At 32.0% G+C, this 21,607-nt stretch overlaps 1 protein-coding gene across 3 annotated transcripts; it reads right to left on the bottom strand.

Annotated features, from left to right (window-relative positions):
- Positions 1-971: 971 nt before the first annotated feature.
- Positions 972-21,597, bottom strand: LOC130443761 (maternal protein tudor-like). 3 transcript variants are annotated; one of them, XR_008909878.1, is made up of 19 exons: positions 20,909-21,568; positions 20,447-20,856; positions 18,063-18,433; positions 17,394-17,886; positions 16,717-16,871; positions 14,712-14,780; positions 14,252-14,461; positions 13,998-14,189; positions 13,590-13,920; positions 10,978-11,342; positions 10,617-10,925; positions 7,692-8,130; positions 7,315-7,635; positions 6,807-7,100; positions 6,506-6,751; positions 5,802-6,450; positions 4,499-4,580; positions 3,236-4,427; positions 2,472-2,628 (listed from the first exon to the last, which is right to left on the bottom strand). XR_008909878.1 is itself a non-coding variant. In XM_056778560.1 (17 exons), exons 1-17 carry the CDS (start codon positions 21,432-21,434, stop codon positions 1,064-1,066), a joined length of 6,945 nt encoding a protein of 2,314 aa, XP_056634538.1. In that variant the 5' UTR covers positions 21,435-21,597; the 3' UTR covers positions 972-1,063. The 3 variants fall into 3 exon arrangements, 1 of the variants encoding a protein (XP_056634538.1); XR_008909879.1 differs by having other exon boundaries at positions 3,236-4,424; XM_056778560.1 differs by lacking the exons at positions 3,236-4,427; positions 4,499-4,580 and having other exon boundaries at positions 972-2,628; positions 20,909-21,597.
- Between the last annotated feature and the right edge of the window lie 10 nt (positions 21,598-21,607).

The following is a 21,607-nucleotide window of genomic DNA, read 5'->3' as shown; positions in this document are numbered from 1 at the left end:
GTCTTCAGAGTCCAAAGGTAAACTATTTACTTTCAGTCTCTGAAAAGGATAATTTGGTTATCGAAACGCACGTCAGACAGAGAGTGAGTGTTGGTAATAGTGTTTAATTTGAATACAACCAACGGTTCCAGAAATTCTAACTTACTGTTACCCATATTTCAAACATTTTCCATTAAAATAGACTGTATACTATTCCTGTTCAAAGGAAACTGATTTATACCCACCGAGTGCTTTAGTTAATGATAGGGGGACCGAGGAAGTTTTTTTATAAATTGAAAATGTGTTCAACTTGTTAGTAGATCTAAGCGACTCCCCTTGGAATCTCCAACGATAAGACGGCCTGTAGAATTCAAATGTCCAGGACTAAAATGAGTTTAAACAATCACTGGACTTTCCATTTCACTTCCTTTATAGAATTGATCAGCACATATTGGTGGATTGGTATATAAGACAATGTATGAATGCGATGAAGAGATATAACACTTCAATTTAACCTTTCCATTGTGATCCCCTTCTATAGTCGACCCAGTACAGCTTTCCCCGTGTGCTATGCCCCACTATAGTAGGTCTAGACGAATGTTCCGTGATGACGCCCACCCCTAAAGCCTGGTGCAAGATTTTCCCCATTTAACTGCTGCAACCATCTAAAATATGTCCATAAACGTTTTCTAATGGATTTATTAACGAAAAAAAACCCTTCAAAAGTTTTAAAAATCTTCACTAAAAATCGCAATTGGTTATAATAAAAATTTTCTTTTATGAAATTTTGAATGAAGAATTAATTTGATTCATAATATTTTTCAATCAAATTAACGAGGTGAGTTTAGGTGGGTGAGACCTACACATAGGGCACAGTCGACTTCCCCATGAAGCTGTGAAAAGGTTAATGTTGATAGGCGTCTGAAAATTTTTAATAACTATTCCGAATGTCCCCTTATAATGGAAACCCCAATATACAAGCCTCCAATTGAAAAAAAAAACTTTTATTATCAAAATAAAAACTTGTCATGAACTTAAAACAAATCAAAATAATTATGTAATAACAAGACAACGCAACACTTCATTATTCTGTTGCAGAATCTACGATATCTTTTAATATATCATTAACAACAGTCTGTGATTTCGACGATAGTTTTTCTTTTCCAGGAGAATCTACTTTAGCGGATTTAGTTGAAAAACTATTTTTTTGAATGAATTTACCTGGTGATGATTTTGAGGAATTAATTTTACTCATAACCGGATTCGTCTTTAATTGAGATTCCAGACTTATTTTTGAATACGATTTAGTTGAAGAAACTTTAGTTGTAGGTGATGTTTTCTTTAGATCTGTTCGTAAACTGGATTTTGGTGGACTTATTTCTTTTGGTAATAATTCTTTTTCACTCTTTTTACTCAAATCTTTCGGCAATAGTAAATTCGTTCTCTGCAGAGTAGACTTCACCGGCATTTTATTGTCAGTTTTTACTTTTGATTGGTTCGTAGGTGATGTTTTATCTACTTTTAATTTTGATTGAATTGTAGGTGATGTCTTGGTACTGGTTTTATTAGGAGTGCTTTTTGTGCTAGCGACTTTTATATTTCTACTTGATGAAGTTGTTTTAATTTCAGTCTTTGAATGTTTACTGGTTTTACCAGTTACATCAGATTTAGCACTATGTTCTTTTAAACTTGTATCATTTTCTGATCTTTTTTCAATGACAGTAGTTTCAATTTGCGTAGAATTGGACTTATATTCGGTTTTATATAATTCTTTGGTAGAAATATCAATTTCTTCAACTTCCAACGGCATTAATTTAGCTTGATCTTCATTTATTATAGATACATGTTCTCCACTATCTTCTATAATTTTCATGTTTTCTTCGTTATTAGATTCGATTTCAATAATTTCTTCGGTTTCTGATTCAAATTGTTTTATTGAGAACTCTTCAGAATTTGGTTCTTCGTGATCATATTCTTTTAAGAACTGTTCTGTTGAATGTTCTTCATCTTCTATCACAAATATTTCTTCATTTTTTTTTGCTTCTTCTGAATTGACGTTCAAATCATCAAAACAAATCATTTGTCTTTTGATATTATTGGTTTTTTCTTCATTTACTTCTATGTCGTCAATATCTGTACAAGTTTCTTCTGTTCCACTTTCTTGGACATTATCTAATTCTTCAAATGAAACTGTTTCTTCACAAGTAATTTGTTCAGTATCTTTCCATTCAATTTCTATAGTATTAATTCCTGGTTCAAATATATGGTTTTTGGTTTGATACTGGTTTGATTGTTCTTCAACACCCATTGCTTTTTCTGGTATATATTCAAGATCTTCGTATTCACTAGATTTTGTAACAAAACTCAATTCTTCTTCAGAATTGATATTTTGGTGGTCTTGAATTTTCTGATCTGCTTCTTCTACTGGTACCAGATTCGAAATATTAATTTTTGTATCACAAATATGAATGTCTTTTTGGGCGTCTTCAATATTTTCATTTTTGTTAATTACATTTGTTAGTTCTTCATTGAGTAGAGGATTAAAAGCAGGATTTATGAAGCCTCCTAGTAACGGACGGATATCTCTTCCTTGAAGATACAATCTAATGGTCTTTTCATTAACGAATTCGATTTGGAACAGGGTGGAACCTAGAAATGAAAACTCATTTTTTATTCAGAAGTTGTTATAGGAATAAGTTGAGGAAATCTTATGTTATATGAGTCAAATGAAAAATGTTAATTGTTGTATATTCACAGGGTTCCAGTTACAAAAGAAGAAGGACATGTCAAATAATTATAAAGAATAATAACACTTCGTTGAAGATGGTATGAAAATGTTGGAAGACAACACAATGTGTAGAGTTTCTTCGTGAAGCTCTATCTATATAAATTCATTTTCAAGTGAGTGTTAAAATGAGTAGAAACAAATTTTCCCAAATAAATAAATTTGGCAAATATACTTTTATATAGCCAGCTACATCTCCAGGTCTTACATGGATGGATTTTTAAGTAGACGAATAGAATTTGTTATAAAAACTATTATCAATTACCTCAAATGACATAATTTTTATTGTATTTACTAATATTTCTTTTTTTAGGAATTAAATTAGTGTGTTATTTGCTACGAACCAACACCTTGAGATAACTCAAAGAAAAAATTGTCATAATTCGATTATTGAATATTATATCGATACATGCGGATGAAGATAGTTAAAATATGTTAATAAATGGGTGGAATTCATAAAAATATACTTACAGAAAAGTTACTAAATGCTGATACATATGCTGTAGCTTATTTTTTTACGAAAAAGTGCTATTGACAATAAACGCATCAAATTAATTAAAAAGCTGCTAATTTGAAGTATTCAACATTTGAATTTAATGCATAAATCATCATAATAATGAAGATTTTTGAAGAATTTCTTTACACCACAAATTTATACAACAGCAATAATCTTTTTACTTGGAACACGTCTCCTGATAAATTTTGGGCAAATTAAACATTTATTGGCCAATTATTTGAACACTTTTTATTGTCTTCAGTATATTTGGGATCTGGTAAAAGTTTGTTTGTATAAGGTTAACAATACACCAATTATATCGAAAGAAATGGCCAAGAAATAAATCGACAGACAGAGATTCAAGAAGATAAAGAGAAAGATCGTTAGATTGGAAAAGACAGCGCAAGACTCTCATTAGACACCTAAAAATTTAAAAGGAAAAGAAGACTTCTCTACTGAATACACTGTTTACATTACCACCAACCAAGTTATAGCTTTCAGAGACTGTTTACCAGTTTCTGAAGACGATAACTTCAGTCAGCGATAACCAAGTTATTGTCTTCAGAGACTGAAGGTTTTATTTTCAGTCTCTTGTTGGTGGTAATGTAAACAGTGTGTTCAGTATGAACATCACCAACGGTTCCAGAAATTCCAACATAGTACGTCATTGTGTGTTGGTTTGATACCAAATATAGCTATTGTTCTTTTTACAATATTGGTTGCAATCACTGTTGACGTTGACAAGTCGGGCTTACATATTGCAAACAAATATTTCAGGAAACCAGCGATAGTTCTTTTTTATTTTAGAACATCCCAATTTCAGATAAGGTAAATCGTCTTGCTTAATTTAGTATGATCTTGAATGCAGTGTCTATAGTGCCTTGCATTTATAGAAAGTATGTGGATGGGTATTTCTTCTTCGAACCTATGGAAACTGCAATCATCCCATTTCACCAATTTGGGTTTTTGGGTTTTTTGAATCGATAGTGTGCAATTAAATTTCTTAGCACAAATTTGTTCTGGTTAATGTATTTTTCCGATCTCTTTTTCTCATTTTTTCGATTTCTTCCAGTATTAAATCAGTGGTTCTTAAAAGGGTGCTTGGTCTCCTTTAAATAAAGCATTTAGAATCTTCTTTTTCTCACAAGGAAGCGAACTGGATATCTATTAGAACAATCAAGGGATTCCATCAGAGATGGTGACATTACGATATCATTCAAAAATATCTTTTAACTTACAATAATTCACCTTCCAACTAGTGATTGTACTAGTTAAAAGAGGTTGAAGTGGGCAAAGAAGAATTGGCTGGTGAAGTATCGACTAGAACAACATAAATTAAACTAGAAAACCTAAGAATTAGAGTTTCAAAGTTCCTTGGACAAAGTGTGAGAATTAGTGCTGCAATTGCTGAAAGAAGACAACAGTTATAAACCGACTATGTGTTTAGTTTTAAATAGTATATTATAAAACAGTTAAACTACCCAAAAATTACAAAAAAAAATTTAATTTAAATTATCTTTGGTTTTGAAATGGTTAAACACATAATCGTTGAATGGAAATAGACATTACATGAAATAAATTGAACTTCTGTTAGGTCTGCACAATTTATTTAAATCATATAAACAATACAAAATAAATTATTTCTGACATTAAAAATGGAATCGAATTTTTTTATAACTATAACAATGTAGATACCTAACAAAAGATACCAAAATTACAAATAAAGATACAAAATAATCAAGTACAACAAAGATTGTTTCAGATTGTATAAAACCTATAAATTACTTTTTGGTAATATCAAATTTACAGCCAATAAAGTAAGAAATGGGATTTGCAATTAAAATGTAAGAAGCCCTAATGAATATTACCAAAATTCTTACACAATCGCGTTTCATTTAATGAATTGTAGAAGAGCTTTTGGTATTTTATAAGTACAAAACGGTCAATGAGACTAACTAAACGTCCCCTTGGAAATTTGAATATTAGACAATCTGGTAATGGCGCCTCATTTATTGAATTTCAGAAACAACCAGGGCCTTGAATATCGTTCTTTTAACAAATTTTCGACCCTAATTGATTAGAGCAAATTGAAGAAAATTTGAGCAATACATAACCATAATATGGATACCTACCATTAGAACAGAGAAATAATAAATTATTATATGCACGATAGTTGAGTATTTAAGGCAACTAAAATAAAAATTAGTTGTGTGTAAATTGTGATAAATTTGAATTTAGAATTGATAAAATTCAAAACAGTCACCATGAAAAATTTAAATTTGACAATCTGGTGATGGCACATCATTTATTGAATTTCATAAACCAATATGAGCAATACATAAAGATAAAAGCAAAGGAATGTTGTTGACTGTACATGAATTTTTTTTAGCTAAGCATATTAAAACTATACCGAGTATATTTGTAGCACAATTTGAAACAATCCTCTAACTAAAATATATATATATATATATATATATATATATATATATATATATATATATATATATATATATATATATACATAAGTTTAACCCTCAGTACCTTGCTCGTTCAATTCCTCCAATTTTTCTTTAGCCGTTTCGTCTAATTTTTGTCCTTCCATAGGTTCCAAAGCGACATCATCGATCGTTTCTCCGTTTTCTTTTTCTAAACTCATATTTTTCAAAGTTTCGATTTTTGTAATATAACCATCTTCAGTGTTCGGTAATAACATTGTAGTAACATCTTTATCGTCCAAATAAAGTTGTACTACGGACGTTTCTCCCGAGGATATTTTTTTAACGGTAAAAATAGTTTGTCCCTCGGCGGATATTTCGGCAAATTTAGCTGCAGCTTCCGGTGTCCACGTTGGAATGCCTTCATTTTTTTGTAAACTACATTTTATGGCAAGCGGTGCCGTCATAATTAAATCTTCTGGAAGTTGTTTTAGATCCGTGCTGGTACATGAGTTGCCATAATCTATAAATAGCGATTCTACTCCTGCAATGGTATTAGATAAAATTCTGGCTCTGTACCACATTTGATCTTCTGGGAATAGAGCCGCGCACAAAGTACCGGGAGTCAAGTCGGTTAGTTCGGGGAAATTTTCAGCTGTACTCAATCGTTCGGCGATCCATTCTAATTCATCTATACAACTCTCGAGTTGTATCCAAAATTCGGAGGGAGAATTCAAATGGCTAACGAAACCAGTCTAAAAAATCAAATAATATCAATAATTTTATTTATACTTATAGGAAAAAAATTACCTGTTTTGTTTCGACGGGTGAAGTAACGAATTTAGCCAGATTTTCCGAAACCAAAGCGTCCTTAATATTTATTCCATCACTATACAATTCGACAAAAGTACATTTCTCGTCTTGATTACAAAATTCGGCCGTTAGAGCTCCTTCAGTTAACGTTTCGAAAACGCCAAGAGCGACCGGGTTCCAATCTTCTTCTACAGGCTCAATTTTCAAGGAACATCTAGTAGCATATATCGCTAGTGACAACAGCTAAATAAAAAACAAATTGTTTAGTATAAACCATTAATATAACAAAAAATCTCACCTTTGGAGGTAAAGTTTTGATTTGTGTTGTTTTATTATCGATTACATCTGTATTACCAAAATCTACGAATCGTACAGTTGTTATATCTTCATCGGCATCTAATACTTCAGCTCGGTACCACATTTGGTCCAAAGTATAAGGAGCAGCACATAGAACTCCAGGTGTTGGGTTAACTAAAACTTCCATATCTTGCAATGTTTCTTGTAATTCGGTTTGAAGGTTATCTAAATCTTCCAAGTTTTCAGAATATTGAAGGTAGAAGTCGCAAGGAGAGTCTATATGACTTACAACAACCTGTAATAATCAAATATATTATTTACATATCACATCTCTTACAATGTAATTACAATACAATAGGAGCTGGAGTTGTCAAGAAAATCCTAACTAATGATAGGATCTTATAGGAGTTTTTTTTAGGCAGAAACTTAGTGAATAGTTTAATGTATAAATAAATTGCGTAAGTAACTCTGATATTTTCAAAAGCAAACAAAAAGGTAATATTATTTACCGATGTTCCAATTTTTTCTATTTCTTCTGTTTTTGGAATCTCACTTTCAACGGTCTCTTCATCTTCAACTTCACCTCCATCGGCAACTTCGACTTTTTCAATTTCATCGGAGGTTTCAATTTCTAAATTTTCATTAACAATTTCATCTGGTTTTTCAGTGCTACTTGTAGCAAAGCCGTTATCAGTACTATCAGTTGTCAATATCTGTGAATTTATGGAATTTATAATTTGTACTGTGCCTTCCCAACCTGTTTCACCATAATATATAGATGCGGTTACATCTTTGTCTATGAACGTTTTGGCATCAGAGAGAACCTTAACCTACAAATTAACCATTAGAATTAAAATTAAAAATACTACACAACTTTGATAATCACCTGTAAACTCAAAATTGAAATATCTAAAAATTGGACTTCCAATTCCCTCAATTCCGAAAAATTGACACTTTCATAGTTTCCATAGTCGATATAATAAACAGTAGCTTTTTCATCATCAAAACTAGTCACTTTTCCTCTATACCAATTACCATCTTCGCTATGTACCGCGTAAACCATTCCTTCCTCGGGTATTATGGTACTTTCATGGGGTTTTCCATCATACACAGCGAATAATTGATCTAATAGTATCGCTACTTGTTCGGCTACTTCTACAGGTTGAATGAAAATTGAATTTTCGTTCGCGTAAGTTACATTCCCGCTTATGGTGGAACATAAAACTAATAGGGGACAAGGAATGTCGACAGTATCGTAAGAACCTTCATCGGGGTTAAGTATAATATGTTTGTTGCCTTGTGTATCATAAAGCGTAATTTCTAATCTAAAAAAATATTAACTATCAGAAATATTTTGTTATGCTACCAATTCTGCAGTTTGATAATGAGAAACAACATCAATTAAAATATTTTTTAATTAATTTGAGATCTATATAATTGAAGTATTTAAATATGAACTGAGTCAAATTATATATAAAAAACTACCGGTAATATTTTTCTGAAACTTTCTATTTTCCGAGGAAATTTTTTAGGGTAATAATTTTTATGTTATCTGTGAAGGGAATTTCAACTCCTTTTTAAATGGAACATCCTGTTTTTTATTGCATTTTCAGAATATACCATGTAATTCAATATAACTTTATTCAACGCATATGTGTCTAGAAGGTCCCAGTTTTTTGAATATTTCAACCAAAAAATTCATTTTTTGGAAACAAGATGCTAGTTTAGATGTTGTCATAATTTGCTTGAATATTGATGTAAGCCTACATTTTCACAAAAAATTATATAGGGTGAATAGGAACTCTTCAAAATTGTGTATTCCAAAAATAATAAAAAAAAAAAACAAATTTGTGACCCACCTCTGGTATTATCAAAAGTAATAGATAACTGAAAGGTAGCATACAAATTTTCGGGCAATAGTTTCTAATATATATGCTGTCTCATTTCTCTGTATAAATTATTTAATGAAAATATCCTAATTACAATTAAAAGAAATCTTTCTAAGCCTATGAAACCCAAACTAAAAAAAAAAAACTAAAATAGAAATAGCTCGTGATTGTGATGCAAGTCAAAATTCTTCTCCTTCTTCTCTAGAACTCTTTACCTTCTTTCATATTGGGATTTTAGTTTTCATTTTCCTTTTACCCCTTTTTTCCCCCTTTCCGATCTATTGCTACTTTATTTATCTGCTGTATTGTTTTCCCTCATCTTCCCATTTCTTGTACTACTTGTTTTAGCTTGGGTCTTCCTATCCTTCTTTTTGTATATCTATTTGCTTCCGTCACTTTTCTTATTAGAATTTGTGGTGTTCTTCTCATTAGGCGTCCGTACCAGTTTGAACATCTTTCAACTATTTTGTTTCCTGTTTGATCTTTCCTATAATTACCTCATTTCTTATCCTATCCATCCTCGTTTTTCATGACATTTTCATTAGTTGTTTCACCTCTGCTGCAACTATTCTACTTGGTGTATTCTACTTTGTTTTGTTCATTACCCAGGTTTTACTTCCATATGTAGGTAATTTTATCGAGTTGTATACTTTTATTTTTGTTTTCGCCTAATTCTTCTTTTCCAGAAATTTATCCTATTTAGCGCATGGTATATTTGATTGGTTTTTCTTACTCTGTTAGCTATCTCTATATATATTTGAAAATAGCTCCCAGGTATTCAAAAAAAGTCACTCTATCTATTCTTTGTCATTATTAAATCTTTCCCATATTCTCTTCTTTGATTCACTACTACCTTTTTTATTTCCTTGATGTTTACATCCACTCTCAGGTATTGAACTTCATTCACCCTCTTACCCTTTGTTTTTTGGATATTTGGCACCCCCTGCTTCATTTTAGTTATAATCAAAATCAGAGTCTGCATCTGACCCCCCTAAAACTTTTGACATAGTTTATTATGAATTCTCTCTATAAGCAGATGGTCGGTCTGGCAACTTCCACGTTATTTTGTATATTTTCTTATGGTCAAAACTTGTGCTTTTAATATTGTTTTCTTTAATCAGACTGATGATCATCTTTCCACTTTTATTGCTATCCTGTTTACTTTTACCTCCCATCCTGTTATTGGAACTTTCTTCTCTGTCTACCTTTAAATTTTTATAGCCTATCATTATTTTTATATCAAACTTTGTTGAACTCTTTCTACTACCATATTTATTTCTTCTTAGGATTAATTTTTGGCTGACTAGTCCTCTTCTTAGACAATTGTGCTGTTCATATACTCATACATTTACCCTCATCTGGATAAATACCTTACAAAATCTAAAATTAAGATAAAAACCAAACAAAAAATATCATAACAAGACTAGATAAGTTATTTTGCTTTCCCCTTTAATTTAACCTTGGCCTATAAGATCTGGGGGTCCCACTTTGCAATATCATCTTCCTCCATGCACCAACAGCATTCCGGATCGTCCATAATGCCCATGGTGTGGAGATGTCGTCTTAGATGACCATGTCTGGTTGAAATTAGTCAGGACACTAGTTGGATTTCGCGTCTATTTAATTGGAGCAGTTGATTGGTAAGAGAAGCAGAAGGTCCATCGCTGCCGAACCCGCCTTGCAAGCAGACCTTTGAGAGACGCGATAACACTTTTGACAACATCAAGAAATAAGAAATAGTGCTGGGCTCATTGGTGATGCTAGTGCCTTGAATTAGTTATAAAAATCAACACACAATAGGAGGGAAAAGAAATGTACGAGATTCGAATACAGAAAAAATGTTAACTTGATCTTTGTCTCAATAAGCAGTTGTACTGATGTCAAATTACAATTTTTATACAAATAAAGTCAATACTGTTTACCTATAATCCTGTAAAACATTATCCACATAAATAATCACAGTTTGTTCCAAAAGACCCTTGAGAGTCTCTTCGAAAGTTTCAGTTGCCGTTTCCAAATTATGCATGGTACAGTTTACGGCTAAGCCACATTCTAAAGCCAAAATGATGTCGCTCAAATTGTTCACACTCTTAACTATAGCTCTAAATTGTTGTCCGAGTAGTAATGGTATTTCAATTTCGGGTACTGCCAAAGCCGTCGAAATTGCTAATCCATCTTTCACCAATAACTGAGCAACATCTTCAGAGTTGTGTGTTAAATTTACAAATGTTCTGAAAATAGAACTACAAATTTTATTTATCAAATTATTGTATTTTAACTTACTTTTCTTCGTCCTTATTAACGAATTTGCACGTGAAATTTTCCTTATCAAAATAACTGCAGTAACAATCTGGATCGTCCCATTGGTCTCCGACAGGTGCTATATTATTTAAACAACAAGTTACTGCTTGGGCAGGGAGGTTCATAAATTTCTTGTCGATTGGCCAGACTTTGGAGATTGTAGATACATTTCCATAATCAACGTATTGTACTTTATATTGATTGTCGATTACGTCTAAAACTTTGGCTCTATATAAAACGTTATCTTCGGGGAAAAGACCTATAACCGGAGAACCTTGCACAACTCTTTCGGGTTTTCTATCTTTGTAGAAATCGTGGATGTCTTGCATCATAGATTTGAATTGTTCCTGTAAAATGACACACTGATCAATAAAATGTAAATGAATTTATATTTACAGACAAGGAGATTCAGAATAATGTATAATAATTTCTGGTAGCTGATAGTATGTCCAAAAATAATTGTACTGATGTAAATTAAAATTAATGAGATTATTAATGATACTGTAATATAATTTTGCTGAATCCATAATATAGACTGATATAAATAGATAAATATACAGTTGTGATAAAAAATCAGCATGTGCAAGTGATTATAATATCTTGATTAAACAAAGATTTCTGGTGTTTTCTTCCTTTCGGTGTCCCTCCACATATGCACCACACTGTTGTATGTATATATTTATATTATACTAAATAAGGGAGACCTTTTATTTAGAATTTCGAACCATACTTTCTCAAATATCAGCAAAACTGCAAGTCTATTATTTTAATCTGGACTTATTACTTGAATTGTAAAGATTTTTACTATGACTTTTTATTAATTTCAAATTGTCAAGTCACTTCATTCTTCAAATGTAACAATTTTTCTATAGTACACTTGTTAAATTCTCAAGACTATACAAGGATCAAGTGAGAAAACCAAAATGGCCTTTCAACCACTCTGCACCTATATCTAGAAGATATTTTGTACTAGACGTCAAAGTTCCGCTTACAAAATACGAGACTCCTCCCAAAGAAGACTTTTTTCCTGGGGTTTATGTGTCCTACTTCACAAGGTACTAGTAATACTCGTTCAAGATACTTGAGCCTTTCAGTAAAATGGGCAGACATTCGCCATACATATCATCTAAAGGTGATACTTAACAGGACAGTGACCTATTAATAGAAGACCGACCACCATTTTGATATCTATTAGTATCAGTAGAAATTCCTCAGACTGATATGGTTATGAATTTTTTGGATTGTCTTATGTTTGGAATGTTTCTCCAGAGAGGCTATTTGCTTTCTCATTGCCTTGTATTCCCTGGTGGCCATATTAGGTTTACTTTGTTTCTGTTTGCTTGTGTTTTTAGAGTTTTGGACGTGCACCTTCAAGGGCGCTTGGCTATCTTATTTGATTTTCCTAGTGGTATGGGATATACATGTCCATAATGCTGTGCATTTGGTTTATTGGTCATATTTCCCCGTTTCAATTTTTCTCTCTTAGCCTAAGGGCGTCGCCAAATACCTCTTTTTTAACTATAAGTTAACAGATTCAACAGTGCTTCTAAGCTTTGCGTAAGGCAGGTTGGCATTGCCCCTGCAAAACCTTGACAGATCAGCCTTTGAACTTGTTCAATTGTTCTTAGTTGTTTTTTGTTCAGTTTTCGACCACCAAACAAGCGTATGTGATCATGGGTTTTATGACCATCCAGTACACCATCTTAGGTTCAAGTCCTCACGTTGTGTAACCAAGTTTGCAACAAGTTAATATAGTCCCAGTGACTTTGGAAATTATCTTGTCCAGATGATTGATCCAAGTAAGTGTTTTATCCAAGTTGAGTCCTACATATTTTACTTCATTGAAAAGTATCAGTTGAGTTCCAGGGCATCAGATAGGTGCCTTCTCTAGCCTTATAAATGGAACTAGTGTTGTTTTACTGGCATTGATCGGGAATTGATCTTCATCATCCCACTTATTAATTGTATTTAGAGCAATTTGCATCCTGGCTGAGATTATGCCTTCATGTTTGTCCCTTACTATCACTCCCAGATCATCCGTGTAGCCTAGAACTGAATTTTGACCACTACCAATGATTGCAGTAGAAGAGGACTTTGCTTTGAGAACAGCCCTTCACTGTAGTAATATCATTTAAATATTGTGTAGTTAGTATTATAATATGGTTGATAAGATCATATTTGCTATCTGAAGATCGCTGAATCAAGTACCAGGAGAAAACATTTTTTTATCAGTATATTATTTACAAAGTGAAATAGAATTATATATTCGTTTTATTCCAACATTTTGGACACTATAAACTATTTTGATTCATTAATTAGTTTAATAGTGATTTCTTTATTGAGAAACCCACTTCTCTAACTTCCTCTATTATTCAAAAAGTTGTATTAAATAATGTGTATGTTCAATCTTTTGTATTGTTTCTTGAACTGGTGATATAGCATCAGGTTTGTAAGCAAACTAGAGCATAGGTTAGGTTATTCTTTTTTCACTTGTATCTTGCTATTAACTATCCCATTATTCAGTTCTTGAATATTCTGGAGTGTCAATTTAGTTAAAAGTAGTAATATTAAACAAAATTATTTCGAATATATACCTGATCGTCTAGTACTTGACAATAAAATAATCCCGGATTATGGAACCAACTAATAACAACTTTCGATTCAATACCGACAACATCATAATTCACAAAAGTTGCCGCAACAGGTGCTGCATCTATACTCGAAGCGAATGTACTAACATTCCAGGAATTTTCCGACGATATGACCGGTTCCCAACTGTCTCCTCCTCCAGAATGATCCTTAAACGAGTTCTTCGGTTTGTCGTTATTTCTTCCATCCCATCCGCTTTGATCGGAACGGGAGCTCGTTTTAGGAGCTCTATGGAAACTTTTACCTGAACTAGTCGAACTCGCATCGGAACCATCTCTAAATAATACAAATTATTAAATCCATTATATAAAATTTTAGATGGATTTAAATTCTTGTTCAAATGTAATAATTACTTTTTAAAATCTCTCTGTTTATATCCACTGCCTCTAGACTTTCCGCCAAATTTCTCGCCCCCTCTGCCGCCTTTGTCGTTCCTGAATCCGCCCTTTTCTCCTCTATATCTACCTCTTTCACTATCGGATCCTCCCCTATCGCCTCTGTCTCTATTATTGGTATATCCTCCTCGACCTCCCCTATTATTAAATCTGTAAATATGACAACAAAGGGTTAATTAAAAATATACAAAAGAAAAGCAGAGAAATTTTACCCTCCTCGATTACTTTTGTAATCGTTATTTCTTCTATTTTTATTATCATCATTACTATCACCCCAATCACTATATGCTTGAGTGTTCGTACTCCAACCGCTTTCTCCAGCTATTGGTGTCGAAGAATTCCAATTGGAGCTGCTATTGGATTTATTTTCGTTGTTGTTCCAATTATTTTGATTTTTGTATTTTTCTAATCGACTATTAGGACTAAAAAATATACATACAGAAATTATCAGAAAAAAATAAGAATAGTTAAATAAGGTTATCATCGGTTGGGTTATTCATCTTTCATAACTTGCCTTTTGTTTATATAAATAAGCAGTTATTGAATATTCTGGAAGTGTTCCAATAGTAGAATTGGTTATAAAAGCATAGTGAAGTGAAATAGTAATTTTGTAAGACTTGTTGAGGGTGTAAAATTTATATACAGTTAAAAAGTAATTATGTCTTTACTGACCTGAATCCTTTGTTATTCTGTCGCCAGGAGTTGGTTTCGTTATTTTCGTTCGTATTTCTGTCGAAGTTTCTAAAAGTAAATTAATATATTTAACAACCAAATATATTCAATAATGAGCTATTATAAAAAGTAGCAGGTCACTCTACATGATCAATATTAGAATATATTTTTTACTGAAACTTTTGTATTTCAATAAGTTTTTGTCACACTATCTAGGAATTGATTGATCTAGGAATGGGAATCGTAAGACAACAAACAGTTAAGATAGATTATGAGGAAGTTATCAATGTGTGGAACTATCAAAAGCTGATCTGGGGATGGGAATTGTACGACAACAAATAGTTAAGATAGATTATGAGGCTGATATCAAAAGCTGATTTGGGAATAAGAATTGTAAGACAACAAACAGTTAAGATAGATTATGAGAAAGTTATCAATGTGTGGAGGTGCCAGGTCATTATCTGGGAATGCAGTAGGAAACTGACTTAGACAAGAACAGTAAGACTTTTAGATTTGGGTTCTTGGAAATCAAGGAAAACGATATGGTCAATCTACTTGACATAAAAAGAGTGCAAAAGTCTTTTACCGATCTGGAAACTTTCTGCATTTAGAAGAAAGAATATCGAAGATAATGAATCTTCTGGGACTACAAAAAGTTTGTTTGGATAATACTGAAATGAATAATGAAAAGTGTAACATTGTATGAGGAGGAGATGGAGGTAAATTTTCGTTTGAAAGTCTATCAAGGTTGTACTGAAATAATAGTAGTAGTAGAGATTCGATTGCTTATATTATATTAATTTGTCGACTGTTTAAGTTTTATCATATAAATAAGATGGATTGCATTCAAATAATTTGGAATAAATCCTCTCAATTGACACCCTGATAAAAAACAAAATATATTTTTTTAACTCCCATTTATTTAGTGATAATATTAGATGGTGTAGTATTTCATTTTATCAAGATATATATTTACATGTAGATATATTACCTTCTATTAAAAAATCCTTTATAGCTGCTAGAAAAATAAAGTAGATAGTTTTAAATACCAAAAAATACTTTACCCTAAAACAGTTTTTTATCGACTAACAACATTGCAATCCATTTTACTGTAATAGAAAACAAACATTCCAGCAGCAGTGTTGATTAGAAAGTCATCAAAACCATACATTTTTAATATATACTCAAATTATTCCTTGTGTAGGGCTACAAAAAAATTTAAAAAGGCCACAACAGACATTTTCACCTATGAAGGACTAGGCAGGTAGGTAAGCCCAAAAAAGCCAAAGAATTTGCAAAATATCTATATCTCAAGTCTTTCAACCACATGCAAATGATAGACTCCATGCACACTCTGAGATAAAACATTTCCTAAAGGCATCGGTAAAAAAATTTTGATGCGCTGAAATCAAATGAGTGATCCTACAAAAAGACAAACGCAAAAAAATTGTCAAGGTTCGAACTTATAACGGGAAGTGTTTTACAAGAAGTGTCAATTAAGGGATTTAAATTCATTCATAGCCCTTAGGCTATGTCTTCAATTTTTCCCAGGTTTTGGAACCATTATTATTTGGGCAACCTTCCATTAGAAAAGAATAAAACATAGCCCTTATTCTCCAATGGAAGGTTGCCCAAACAATAATGGTTCCAAATCCTGGGAAAAATCCAGCAGCGTTTTAGATATAAGCCAAGACTTTGATAAGGTATGGTACAAAGGGTTGTTATACAAAATAAAAAATAAGACATTTCTTTGTCAAATGTCAAAAAAAGATAAACCCATTTAAATCAAGGAAGGAAGTATACTTAGACATATCATAGAGTTAATATTAAAGATGGAGAGATGAAAGATGAATTATACTATTGTAAGACAGACAAAGAGAATTGGTTTACCACTTCTCTACTCCTTTTTAGTCGCTTCTGATTGGTATTTTATATTTATAGTTGGTTTTAAAAAACATTCAATTAGAATAAAGTGTAGAGAAATTTAATGTATATATATACCTACCGATTGTCCCTGTTATCTTGTCGCCAAGATGCATCGGTTCTTTCATTAGGTTTGTCCCGTCCGGGTTTATCTTTGACATCCACTTCCCTCTGTTTCGAATAGGATTTTCTATGTTCAAGTTTATGACCAGCTTGTACAACTAATACAGGACTCATCTACAATAAAATCGTGTTGATATTATAAATATATTAATGAAATTTGGAAAAATGTCTTCAATCATAATGCCACATTTGTATCCCTTTCAAAAAGGGGACATCTAATATTTGTAGAGAGTGTAGTGCAGCATACATTCCTGTGCAAATTAATACAACTCAGTCTTTATTTAAAATAAATTCGTTAAACTACTAATTAAACAAAAGGGATAAAGAAGTGGGTAACCCAATATAAATATTGAAATGACAATATTTCTTCAAAAAATGACTGTGGCGATTTTAGTGAAGCAGTTTCAACAAAAAAATTTATAAAATAGCACGTTATGTTGATTAAATGTTTTTTTGGAAGAAAAAACATTATTTAAGCAACGAAACGTCCCAATAAGTCTCACATATTCCATTTTATCTATAATAACAATCAACTAACATTAAACATGTTAACTATAGTCACAAGCATTTGAATTCACAAAGCATGGAAAAACACAAAAAACTGTTTTGGATAATCCCAAATTAAAATTGACTCACCTGAGAATTTGCTGCGGCTAATTTATCGAGCAATAAGGAAGCCACATTGTAATTAGATTCGTCAAATAAGTCAACCAAAGCCTTCTGGTCACACATTTCAACAACTTTCATAGTAAAAACTTGTTCCAATATCAATTCTTCCAATAGTCCATCTCTAATTTCATCTGGTTCCATATTTTGATAACCGTTAAGACAACATTCTATGGCTTGCGGTCTAAGTACTGTCATAACTTCACTATCAATATCTTTTAACTGAGATATTGGTATCAGTTCTTCGTTTCCATAATCAATGTATCTTACTTTTACATTGTTTTCTTTGACATCAACTACTTGAGATCTGTACCATAAACCATCATTTACGAATAGTGCACAACATGGTACATCTGGTTTAATCGAAGAAGAATCCATAAATGTGTCATCTTGACATAGTTCTTGTAGATTGTCCATCAGAGATCTGAGTTCATTTTCTTTATTTGCTAACTGAACATAAAATCTGAAAAAATTCAACATTATTTAATATTTTTCCATTTACTTATGTTGCTTGCAGAACAATTTCAAGAGATTTATGATATTCATAGAACATTGTGACCTTGCTAACATATTAAAAATTAACATATTAGAAAAATTAATATTTGGGTTTTTTAAGATTAATATCATGAAATGTCTTACCTGTTACAGCTGTATACAAAGGTGACTTTAACTGGTTGGCTGAATCCTCTGGTCAATGTTAAAGGATCGGGATAAGAGTGTTTGGCTGCATTCATTACAACTTCAAGTGCACTAGTGTTCGTATTTGGATCTCTTAGTTCGCATTTCGGTAAAGCTGTTTTGGTAGGTGACGGTAAAACTTTCATGTGCAGCAATCTATTGTCCACAAACTTTTTAAAAGCTATCTGCATATCTATTGTAACAGTGGGTTTTTCTACACCGGCCAAACAAAAACGAATAGCCATTACTTTCGGGAGAACGTATTTGAAAGGTATTTGAAATAACGAATCTGCTGGTAATACTTCATAATTTCCAAAGTCGACAAAGAACACCTAAAATCAATAATAATAATAATAATAATAATGAATCTGAAATGTGTACACATATATGTTATTCTTTCACATAACTACTTCCAGCTATGCACAAGTACTTTATATAGTCTTAAATACAAACTTTTTAAATAATTGAAAAAAACCAAAAAATATGAAGTCAGTTACATATTTACTTGCTAAACAAAATTGCTCTGTACTTAGATTTAAAAGAATTTATACCACACAATTTAAGGTCATTGTGGAGAGCCTTATAACCTTTGACAGCTAAAGACACGAAACTTTTTTTGAAAAAACGCATATTTATGCTGAGATTTTCATGACTCACATGTACCACAAAAAAAAGTTTTTCCCTTAAATAAACAGGGGTCAAATGTTTTAACACTTTCTTAGAAGACACATAAAATGAAGTTTCACATCATTAGATATTTTTAACCAATTTAATTCATTAATTTTGGCCGAAATGTGGTCATACTTTCTTCTCTTGAAAATAAATCTAAAATCAGTCTATAAGGACAAAATTTTTGAGATCTGAAATCCATGTCAGACACCGTAACTGAGAGTATTCAGTAAAAATATAGCAAAAGTATAAAAAACAAATCAAAATCGTGCATAAAATATTTTTTATATCTAAGCAGAATAAATGTAGACAAATTTAATAACAGCTGCAAACATTAGAAGTGAAGTCGGCCTAAGTAAAATGAGCTATTTTATAATAAAGCAGGCATTAGAGCTCCTAATGATAAAGGATTTAAAGCCAAAAAGGTACACTCATAGGACATTTCTTGATCTGATCCACTTGCAGGATCCTTTTAACAACTTTAGTCAAAAATATAACATAGTGTGATTATTATCTAGATGTGAATAGTTTCAACACAAGCCATATTAATCAAATTTCAATACAATACCAAAAGAAAAATTCTTATGAGGATATAAATAAAATAATTATAAGTACACACCACTCATCCTACAAACACCTTTTTCAGAATGAAAATTAAACTGCTAATTCCGAAGCCCTGTATGTGTAATTAGATAACTCACAAAATACCTTGATATGCTCAATTCGTAATAAAATAGTACGGGAAACACTTGAATATATAGTTTAGGTATGTTCAATGTATATGAGTATAAGAAACTATTTTGTTAAACCTCAAAGCCATTCAGATGGTAACCAGTAGGAGTTTTAGAGGCTAATGAAACTGCTTCCCTTTCACCTTATAGTGAAGAAAGAGGCATCCAGAGACGCCCACGTGCTAATCCGGAAAGTAAAATTAAAGCCAGGAAATCTGACAGGTCGCCTCAGAATTATAGAGCTGATGAAGCTAGAAAGCAGTGTCAAATGCACATGATAAATAAAATTTGAATTCCATATCTAGGATCATAGCCCAACTTGTCTCATGAGATGCCACATCAAAAGTGAACTGAATGGATGGGTAAAGAATCAGATGGAGTCTCACTGGAGAAACACTCCAAGCTTAAGACAATCCAAAACATTAATAACCATATCAGCTAAAAAGCCTGATGACCAGAATCGACATCAAATATCAACATCACCTAAGATAAAAGACATAGCAGAGGACAACTGCAAACCATGGTAACAGCAGAACCTACTAAAAGATTTAAGTACCTCAAAGGAGTAGTACTAGCACCTAGGGAATTACGATACAAAAACTGCAGAAAAAATAATGAGTCTTGTACAAAATACTTCTGAGCTAAAGGTGCTGCCAAAGGTGTAAAGCAAAAATGACTCTTCAAACAATCTTCCATCAACAGACAAAACACAATTGAAGAAACTGTTCACATTTATAAATGAGGTAATGAAAATAAGATTGTTCATAATCAATAAATAATTAAGTAAAAATGACTTGTTAGTTTGTTAATGTATGTATAATTAATTTTAAACTCTCTTATAGAGAACCACAATAAGTTATTATTATTATTATTAAATAAAAGAAATAAAAAACTTTACATTAGTTGTAGTTAAAATTATTTTGTTGTTTTAAAATATATACTCACCCTGAATTGAGTATCAACTTCTGTGGTAACTACAGCTCTACAAATATTATTATCTTCTTGACACCTAGCTAAACATATAGTACCAGGTAAAGGTGTCTCCTCTAAAGCCCTTAATTCGATAGAATTTATTTCATTCATAAGCTTAACCAAAACATCTTCGGTATTTTTGAGCTGTACTGAGAAGCGGCATGGTCCGTCGTTAACATAAGACACATAAACTGGATATTGAAGACCTGGTTTTAGAGTACAAGCTTTGTAAGTATTAATTGTTGAAGATGACATGTTCGATTCTTGAGGTTGAGGTGAAGATTGTTTTTGCATGCTCATACTTAATAAGACTGCTTGTTGAGCTTGTAGAGGAATTGGTTGCATCAAACTCTTTTGTATAAAATGATGACATATGTCAATACCTATAATAAAATGAGAAAAATATGGTAATATATTTCAATATCGACTTTATACCTTCAACCGATATCCTCACGAGGTAATGATGAGTGGCTTGTGCTAGTAGAGTGCACTGGACATCTCTGTATTTGATTTCTTTAGCTATTCTATCAAAAGTCGCATCATTCCATTTTCCACCACCTACACAGTGAGCTTCTGCAATTATGAAACTTACTGCTAGAGGTGGAATAGTAGATACTGAACTTAAAAAAGATTGAAATGATCTTACTTCTTCGCACGCTATTGTTTCCTTATTACCGAAGTCAATAAAGTTAACCTCTAAAAACCCTTCTTGGACAAATGCGTTTAAAACTTTTGCCCTATAATATTTATTATCGTGATATTTTACACAAACTGTTAAACCGGGAACTAAATGCTCTGTTGATATTTTTCCCACGCCAGCATCGAATTGTGGAGTAACTCCAGAAAGAAATTGTTCAACAAATATCGCTTTACTTTTATCAGTTTGTCCCCAGAATTTTAAAAAGGGGCCTTCTTTTTCGACAAACGTCACGTATACATTAAATCTTTGATTGGATGCCATATCGCAAATAAATTAAACTTAAATTTTGCTTATTGTATCTTAAAAACACCGGTACTTAGAAATACCGAAATGCATTTTTTCTAACACAGTAACAAGGACTCTCGTTTTACACTTCGGATACATATGTAACTTCGGCTCATTTCTTTAATGTCATTATTAGAGTGACTACTACT

Source organism: Diorhabda sublineata, chromosome 5 (genome assembly GCF_026230105.1).
Source record: "Diorhabda sublineata isolate icDioSubl1.1 chromosome 5, icDioSubl1.1, whole genome shotgun sequence".
NCBI lineage: Eukaryota > Metazoa > Arthropoda > Insecta > Coleoptera > Chrysomelidae > Diorhabda > Diorhabda sublineata.
The sequence above is the reverse complement of the archived record's forward strand: the minus strand, read 5'-3'. Positions and strand labels throughout refer to the sequence as shown.